This window comes from Macrobrachium nipponense, chromosome 35, assembly GCF_015104395.2.
Source record: "Macrobrachium nipponense isolate FS-2020 chromosome 35, ASM1510439v2, whole genome shotgun sequence".
NCBI classification, from domain to species: Eukaryota; Metazoa; Arthropoda; class Malacostraca; order Decapoda; family Palaemonidae; genus Macrobrachium; species Macrobrachium nipponense.
Window position 1 is genome coordinate 29,119,283 of NC_061096.1, and position 9,495 is coordinate 29,128,777.

Consider the following 9,495-nt stretch of genomic DNA (forward strand, 5'->3'; position numbering starts at 1 on the left):
CTAAAGTATCATCAGATACCAGTCATAAGCGTAGAGCTAGTTATGATTCCTGGTTCAGCAATGTCGTGACGAGGCACTAGAATTCAAAGTTCACAAATGAATCTTGCTCAGCAACATTTACACTACTGCATTGTCTTGCTCTCTTGTGGGGCTTCAAGGTGTTCCACCTCTAGGCCCATGTTCTAAATTTTGCCATTCTTTAAACAATTTGATTCATCTATGTATGATTCTCTCCGGTTTATTAGTAGGCTTTCTTGATATCTCTCCAACAGGCACTTGCACCGAATGCAGTGCAATAATTCTCTCGCTCATCGAGGGATGTTTCTTAGACTGATAAATGACACATTAACATTAGATTACTGTGCACATAACATCAAAAGCAATGAGTGAGGTCGCCTGTTAGGATATAGTTTTTTTTTTTTTTTTTTTAATTTGATACTATTTTGTGAGATTCCAATGTTTTCTGTAAAATTTAACAAATGGAATACCTAGTTCAACTACCTTGAACTTAATATTGAAATGATAATTTAAGGACTATGTTTATGCAATACTACTAGTGATAGGTGTCTCTTATCTATTTGGTAATGTATATCTATGGATGTGATATGACGTTTTTTATCACTTCGTTTTGTTCACATCAATTTTGCTAGGGCTATATGGAAAATGTATAGTTTTACACAATAACATAACATAATGCTCTAAAGATATCAGTGACTGTTTTTAACATCATTACATATGATTTCTTCTAATTTTGAAAAGAAAAATTGATAAATAAGGCATGAATCGTGCATCAGGCAGGTGAACGAAAAATTATGAAACTCTGCCAATAGTTTTTTGGCCGACAGTACCGTATAGGTATGTAGGTAATTCTCAAATGTTATCATTTACTGGCCACCTACTTTTGGACACACTGTATATGTCACTTTAGCCTATAAATCTTAACTTAAGATAGATTAAAGGAAGTAGCTAGCCTAAGTATTTGGCTTCATTCCAGTTCTTATTTTTAAGCATAGCCTAAACTAAACAACAAATTTAGCCTACTCAACGTAGTATATGACCTAAATGTAAGTAATCACCTTACCATTTTAAACAAGGAAATGCTTGGTCCTTCGGTGACATTGTTATTGGTGGACCCTCGTCTGTCACTGGAACGGGATGGAGACACATTATCAGCAGTTTCTGACAAGGTCTTAATGGTTGATGACAGAGTGGATGCCGCTGCTGCAGCCAGGCTCTTCAATTCGGATGGAACGGGAGGTATGTTCACCAGCTGGTGCTGTGGAGACAAATTCGGGGAATTTGCAGGAGCTATTTGTTCCACTGAAGGAGGATCTTCAGGTTGGGCCTCTTCCATGACCTCTCCTCCTCCACCACCACCAACTACACCACTTTCTTCCAAGCTCCCGTTGCTGCTGCTCTCGGTTGAATCAATTCCTGAATCCATGCTGCTGTGGCTTTACCGTTTCCCAGAATGAATTTACCCCTTCAGCTGGTGCTATTTCATGACCACTAACAGTCTTTTCACAAACGTCACTCATAACAAAGTCAGGAATGGCTGGGACATAATTGACGCTCGTCAGCTCAGCTGTGTATATCAGAGCTTAATATCTCAGGCTTGAATTACATACATTTTTCAACAGTACATCTCACTCTACAGCACCTTCAGATAATCACAACGGGAATTATTATATTTTAATTTCATTAAAATCATATCAAAGCTTTAACGCGTACTCTTATAATAATACCTTTTGATAAGGTCATTTTATCCAATACGCAACTGTGATCTAGTTGATGTAAACAATGACTTCAACCCCGCTTATTGGAATTTTTAATAAATAATAAATTTCTGTAATAGTTAATTGCAGGTTGTGTTATCCTTTAAAAGTTATAAACATTTTACCCAATTGATTATGAAAAATTCGTAGAAAGACTCAGCAATATTACATTTCTGTAACTTTATAACAGTGTTTCCTCGCAGTCCGCACGTCTACCCTAAATATAGCATATATAGGTACTACCTAGTCGGATAAAACCCCTTTGAGTACTAACCTACATTAGGAATAACTTTCTTTTATAGTAAGTAAGCTTTATCTAGAATCTAAGAAAAGTAGTCCGTTATTAATCAATATGATGGGATAGCCTATGATACAAGGTGAATGTAAATAAAATCTGAGGCTTACTATCCTTTGTCAGTCTGTTCAAAAGACTAGCCTATGCTAGACTGTGTTATACAGTTGGTAGAGTAGCTGTCTAATCAGTCTAAATTTTTAGCCTTGCATGGGCTTGGACTTATTGGAGAAAAGATTGCTTCACTTTGTCGCTCATTAACTTCAGATTAGGCAAAGGTAAAATTTTCTTTAAAACTACGGGATTATCACTAGTAGGTAGGTAGGTAGGTAGTACCTACTATTAGGCTAGATTTAGAAACTTTCTGTCGACAAGAGGTGAATATTATAATAAAATTAAATGAAAGTTAAACAAAAATCTAACCTTAGTGATAAATACATTTATAGGTTGGGCATATGTTACAGAGCATACAATCTCGCATAGGTAGCAAAGTACAGAAATAAAAATGGGGAATAAGAATATAGTAATGGGTCCAGGGATTTTAAAAACTTCCAATGAAAATTGGGGATTAAGAATATAATGCTTTCACAGATTTTAAAAACTTTCAAAAAAAATTTGGTAGTATACCTAATGTTAAACAAAATGAAAGTTTAAGATTAGAAAGTGACAAGTTAATAGGAACAGTTTAGTAGAGTCCAAAGAGATGAAACCCCTTCTCCCATGGTCAAGTAGGAGGCCACACCTTAGGTACATTAGGTTAGGGTAGTTTAAGTTAAATATCATTCCCGTGGAATAAAAGTAGCCACTTTCTGAAAATAACAGTTAACAAAGCTAGCCCATTTTAGTATGAATTAATAACTTTATGAGGTAATGTATAATGTAGGCTGAACTTATGATGAGCGTGGGCTGTTTTCCATAGTATTTCATTTTATTTATTGGTAGTTAACCTCTGCATATTGTAATGCCTGTGTATGAATGATTTATATGGTATATATATCAAGCCCATATTCAAATCTGCTATTCAATCTGGTAGTGATGTGAAAATCTTGGAGAAAAGCTTCACACACAGTCAATTTGAAGCCATGAAGAAACTGATTGTCTGAATTCCCTGAGAGTCCCATGGGTAGTGATTTCCATTTATCATTGCTCTTTTGAATTTAGATATCTTCGCAAAAGTATTCACGCAAGGATGAGTGGTTCTGATTGATATTGCAGCTACAGCTATAGTTTTTCCATATTAAGCGTGGTGACTGGTCATGGCATTTTTCTATACTATATAGTAGCCTCATGAAACTATGAGTGACATGAAATCAGCTTCTCAACAAGAATACATAAGACTGTATATCTCAGTCAGGTCTTTGATATCAGGCAGAAGTCTTTAGTTTATAAAAATCTATCTGGTGTTCAGAAAGGTGACTAATTAAAATATACATTATATGAAAAACATTACGTAGATGCTGAGGATAAATTATGATAGATGTAAAGATCATTAGATTTTTTATCTCATGGCCGTTTAAATTAAGTGTTGATGCCTTGTTAATGATTAATTACATCTGTTATACAATCAGGTAGAAGTGCCTGTAGATGTGATGAAAGATGATGGAGAATGTTAATTACTACCCCCAAGGGGTGAGTAATGTTCTGATTCATCAGAGGACATCTGTTCAACAATTGGTTTGAATATATTGCATTTTCTTTTTAAAATTAGAAAAAATTGGAGTTCTAATTCTCTTGCAAAGAAGCCTCTTGTTTTCATCAATAAGTATTGGAACACAGTCATACTGATCCTCCCCTTTATTCCATAGAGGGGTTAGTTTTGCTGATGCCCTGAGTGATCAAAACCCATTTTTTTTCCTTCATATGGCAGCTTCACCAGAATGTCTACAAGCAGTTTACTATTAAGTATGTACTGTATACTGTTTATAGGATTGTGCACTTAACCAGGAGGGTTGGTGATGTACTGTTGATTGTGATTGGGGCAGCAGCCATCATTTCTTAAGCTTTGAATATCCTATGCAGGCTAATTTGTCAAAAGAAAAGGTTCACCAGCCCTCTTCATATTTTGGGAATCTGCAAGTTCTATCCCTGTTAGTCAAGTATTATTCTCCTCACTAAGTGTGCAGATTCCAAAAATGCTTCTGAAGCAGGGTAATGTGAAAAATCTCTAAGCCATTCATTTGCAAAGAAGAGTCTACAGTTAAATATTGTTAGAAATAAAATCCTATTTGTTCTTAAGGACATGAAAACCATTGGTTACCTTAGTAACTTGTGAACAAGTTATTCCATTGTGTCATGGTCAGTTTTGCAAGGTTTTAATCACAGTTGTTTTAGTTTTGCAGTTTTTAATTGTCTTTCCTTCCATGTTGGTAAGTAATTATTTGTGTGTTAGGGAGCTTTAAAAGTAGAAATTTGATTCTGTCATTTGGTGGCACTGCGTTCATTGGTTTTGCAAACCTGATAATTCCCACCTCATTACAACTTCTCCAGTGTAACAGTTTAGAAATGTATAGAAAAAATAATGTATACTACCATTAAGTATCAAAATGGAGATGACAATTTAGATTGTTTTTTGCTGATACAGCATATCTTCCTTCTAGTGCCTAACTTCATACTGTATCCCGTCTTCTTAGACCATCTTTCATGACATGAGATTTGTCTGTAGTTCTTGATAATCTTCTTTCATATGCTATACTTTTCTACTGGTTTTCATCAGTTTCCATTTTTATGTCCTATTGCACATATACAGCATTGAAATTTATTAGTTGTGATACATTAGGTATGTGGTGATACATGTATTTATCTGTTCATTCAGTTATATTAATTACTGTATTAATATAATTCTGTGCAGCATTCTTCTCTCATGAACAATTGTGGAAGGTAGAATTATTTTAGATTACATTCTTTCAGTCCCTGAATGATTTTCATTATTGCTCAAATCTGTTTTCATATTTTCAGGTCAATAAATAATTACAAAATTGCTGCACATTGTAATCCTCAAGAATGACAGGATCAGGTGATGATGATGAAACTGACTTACTTGTCTTGCATAGGCACCCAAAATATGCTGATGAATGCATGGAAATCCTCAATGCACAATGGCCTCGGAGTAAAGGATTAAGGTGAATTAAGGGGGATTAATCTTACCATATGAAGACGCCTTGCATGCATAAGTATCATGCATGAGAAAAGTACAAGCACATTCATTTGTAAAGCCCTGTTTTTGTATTTTGGAAAGACATTCATGTTATGTGGTCTACATATTGTTTCTTTTAGGAATTTACAGATGTACTGGTTCTTGTACTTTTTCATATTTCAAATCTTCTTCACTTTCTCTGGAAAACATGCACTAGTTCAGTCCCAAAGTGAGATAAGAGTGACCAGTAGCTTTAACTTTTACATATTTAAATTATAACGGTACTTAACACTTACTTTTTCAAGCCTTTAGATTCAACTCTCTTCTTTTGGATTATTAATATGCCTTTTACAGTTCAGAATCCATTGAACATCTTTATTATCTTGTTGATGTTTGGTCACCTCCTGAGGGAGACTTTGGTGTGATAGCACTCATCTTCCACTGGCCTTGTTAGAAATATTTCTTCTAAAGACTATGTAATTTAAAAAAAAAAATATATTTCTTTAAAAATGTTATTGACTCCCTGCCCCCTTTTTAGTGCTTTACCTCAGGGACATGTTCTGTAACACTTTTTGTCTTCTATGATTTTTTTTTTCCATTCATAGTTTTGGCATTCATTCATCCTTCCATAATCTTCCTTCCTTCTGATCTAAGCCACTGCATGTTGTTTGTACAAATTCTAGAATTGCTCATTTTATGGCAGTCAGGTCTGGTCTTGAAAACATGTCTAAAAAAGTATATTACTGTATGCCTTAGTCAAGTTTACTGTCTGTGACACTAACAGTTTTTTATTCTTTTTATTAAAATTTTAATTTCTCTCATTTCTGTCACTAATTTAGTTTATGACAAATTTTTGCATTGGGTAGATTGTTAGTCCAGATATAAAATTCACTTTTTAAAAAACTAAGGAATTTTCTTTTGTAGCCTTTTTCTACCCAGTTACTAATGCAGTATCTTATAATATTTTTATTTTATCTGTCCTTCTAAGGACTATTGTCTACATACTTCCTTGGGGTACCTATGTATACCTGTCTTCTTCTTGGATTTAACAGGTACAAAATTGTTCCTCAAGATACCACATCTTCTTAATATAATATATGAGAATTACTTTCCGTATAATGAGGCTGGTTCATGATAGATATCCAACACTAGGCAACAGTGTACTGCATTATACACAGCAATTAATTAACAAAATTAACATTCAACATGTACCATATGGACAACCATTATTTCCTTCTATGCTTGCAAGAGGTCTGTTGATTTGGATTTAAGCAATTGAAAATCTGGGAAGGAACTTTTCATTTCACCCACGTTTAATCACGACTCTTCGTTCAAGTTAAAGTTGATGACTGTTATACTATTTTCTAAGATTGTGAAGTGATATGAAGATCTTTATCTTTTCTTCCTCATTTAAAGAAGATGGCAAGCAAAAATCTACAGATATTTGTATCAGAATTGTATAATGTAAGCTTTTCCTTCACTTACTATTCTGTGTCATATTAACAATAAATATTTTTCAACAGGTTAAGAAGCTTAAATTCTTCATGTGATCAGTTTCCAACTTCTCTTGCCTTAGTAAGAAATAGTGTTGATTCTAAAAAGGAAGAAGTGGTAGGACATGCTAGAGTTAATGTCCTGCCTAGAGAAGAAAATGCTGCCTGGATAGAATCTGTAGTCATCAGAAATGATTTGCGTGGGAAAGGTTATGGTCGCATCTTGATGACAAAAACCGAAGAATTTTCTAGAGCATGTGGATTCACCATGGCATATCTTTCAACGCATGATCAGCAAAACTTTTATGCTAAACTTGGATATGACTTTTGTCCTCCAGTTTGTATATATGGAGGTTCTGTAAATAGAAACATTATCCCAAAGCAGCTTCTGCTTTCCCAAATGCCTCATCAAATGCCATCAGTATTAAAAGCCAGTGAACTGTGTAGGATGTTATCTACTCAGTGCACTATAACTGAAAAGGATAAGGTAACTACTCCAAATAATAATCTACCTCCAGGTCAAAGTAACTATGCAGTTAAGGAAAATCAGCCATCAACTCAAGTGCCAAATTCTGTTCTTCCTCTCCCTAATATTTCTGCTGCCAGTTCATCATGTACTGCTCCTGGACCACCACCGCCACCACCACCTCCACCACCACCATCGTCATTAAAAATATCAAAAGATGATATTCATAAACTGGATACAGCCACTGCATCAAAAATGTATATGAGAAAAAGTTTAATAAAATAATTTTGCAAGTACTGCACAATACTGTAGTTTCTAGAAGAATAACATACCATACATTAGTGTCTTCAAGCATACATAACAAGTAAGTTTATATTTATTCGAGTACTGTACACTATTCCTTTATTTATATAAATTTAATTAATTTCAGTAATGACTTTTATGGTAAGTTATTTGGTGAGTCAGGCTTGCCAAATGCCATTATATATTGCCTTGGCACAAGATGCAAATTAACAAAGAAAATTAACATAGACATAGTGGGAATATGTTGATATTGCAATCATGAGAAAATCAGGAACTATTTTAAATGGTGATGTAAGGCATGGAGTGGAATAAAGCCCTGATGTAAGTCTGGGGCCAACTTTAATGTGTTAGTATGAAAATTTTTATTTTATTTTTGCAACAATTAGCATTTTATTAAGTGATTACTATATCATTTGTTTGGAAAAATTGATATATACATATTGTTCTGTTACCCAACTAGTAGTATTACAGCAATCAGTATGATAGCTACTATATTCAAGTGTTATGACTGCTGTTATGGATTAGAGTCAAGACCATCATATACAGTTATGTGTAGGTTGTCCAAGGTCCAACATGTGCCTCTTTAATTGCTTGACGTCTCCATTTTCTGTGGGTGACTTGTATATTTGTCTCTGTCTCTGCCACAGCAAGAATGAGTATCCTAAAACTAACTAACCTGCCCAAAGGCCTCTGAACTACTAGTCAATCATTTTTCCCAAACTAAGCTTTCTTATACTATCCAAAAAGACAAATGATGAAGAGAGAAAATTTGACATGAGCACTAACACTGACAATGAAAACATTTTTCCGTCACTAGCTCAGTCAAGCAATAGCAAAAGGTTAAGACATAGTGTGATATGATACACTTCTTACTGAAGGAGGAACTTCTTTCAAAATTGAATACTACAGATGTTAAAAGAGGTCTGGCATTACAATAGTAACACAACTAGTATAGCCCACATGTGAGCAAAAGCTGAAAGCAATTTGCATTATTCTAGTCTAAAAGAAACTCTACATTCTCTTTAAAATGTTTATCAGAAAATACTTCACATAAAAAGGCAGCCTAGCAAATAACTGTCATAATAATGTAGCGGATAAACACATAAGTATGAAAAGTTGAGGTGTTAGTGTATCTTTTAGTTGACAGGTCATGAAGCAAAATAATCAAGGATGCAGAAACATAAAAAAAAAAAAAAATCAAGGAAACTGATAAGATATACTCACAGTAACCAAGTTCATCACTCACACATAAGAGTGATATGTCTGCTCTTATTGTCAGCCAAGAAAAAGACAAGGTAGCATGGGTCAAGTTAGGGCTATCACCCACCTCCACCTGGGGCACCCTTGTTTTCAATTCCATGGCTGATTCACACATGCATACAAAAGAACCTCTACATAAGAGGCTCTGGTTTGTATCCTATAGAAACAAACTTGTTTTTTCATACAAACACATCATGTTTGTCTACTGTATGACCACTGAGGGATAATAAACTACCAAGTGCAGTCAACACAGAAATTAGAATGATGGTAATTCAAGCTGTCACGGTGTACAGCTCATTCACTATTATGTCAATAATAAAACTGAAAATATCAGTTATCAGTATATGGATGAGATGAACCCTTGGCTCAAAATTCCATCTGCTGTAAGTTGACATAATTACCTTTCACCATCTTAAAATATAAGGCATTACTAACTCTGCAGTAAAAAAGAAAATGAATTATTTATGTCCAAACCTTCACTCTGGGTATTTACACTGCAGCCATACCTCAAAATTATAAAGTGCAGTAAAAGGAGTAATAACCTTCCTTATTCAAAGGTAGTTTAAATTAATTTCTTAATTAAATTTAATTAATATTAATTTTCAAAGGACTGACCCAAAGAGTTTGATGATATATATTGGATCTTATTCAATGTACTGCACCTCCTTCAAATCTCAATAAAGTAACTGAATAAACTGAAAGTGTTGAAGATTTTGACAACACGTGTTTCATTTGTTTATGAATATTGTTTTTCAATCACAAATTTTTGTTGT

The 9,495-nt window shown here is 34.2% G+C and overlaps 2 protein-coding genes across 4 annotated transcripts in view; one reads left to right on the forward strand and one right to left on the reverse strand.

Moving 5' to 3' along the window:
- The window catches only part of LOC135208537 (ankyrin repeat domain-containing protein 54-like), a 30,048-nt gene extending 28,297 nt beyond the window's left edge, over nt 1-1,751 (reverse strand). Inside the window, exon 1 of the mRNA XM_064240832.1 lies at nt 1,082-1,751. Coding sequence (XP_064096902.1) covers nt 1,082-1,444 — 363 coding nt within the window. The 5' untranslated portion in view covers nt 1,445-1,751. The remainder of the gene's footprint in view (nt 1-1,081) is intronic.
- A 96-nt stretch (nt 1,752-1,847) lies between these two features.
- Nucleotides 1,848-8,675, forward strand: LOC135208538 (N-alpha-acetyltransferase 80-like). Of its 3 annotated transcripts, none has more exons than XM_064240834.1 (3): nt 1,848-2,076; nt 5,023-5,186; nt 6,724-8,675. In XM_064240834.1, exons 2-3 carry the CDS (start codon nt 5,068-5,070, stop codon nt 7,442-7,444), a joined length of 840 nt encoding a protein of 279 aa, XP_064096904.1. In that variant the 5' UTR covers nt 1,848-2,076; nt 5,023-5,067; the 3' UTR covers nt 7,445-8,675. The 3 variants fall into 3 exon arrangements, with proteins under 3 accessions (XP_064096904.1, XP_064096906.1, XP_064096905.1); XM_064240836.1 differs by lacking the exon at nt 1,848-2,076 and adding an exon at nt 2,143-2,345; XM_064240835.1 differs by lacking the exon at nt 1,848-2,076 and adding an exon at nt 2,916-3,969.
- Nucleotides 8,676-9,495: the final 820 nt, after the last annotated feature.

What these genes read in the sequence shown, in the direction of transcription:
- LOC135208538 (XM_064240834.1), top strand. Translation starts at nt 5,068, where the DNA reads ATGACAGGATCAGGTGATGATGATGAAACTGACTTACTTGTCTTGCAT. An exon ending in CCTCGGAGTAAAGGATTAAG is followed by an intron (nt 5,187 to 6,723) that starts GTGAATTAAGGG and finishes ATTTTTCAACAG; the next exon opens with GTTAAGAAGCTTAAATTCTT.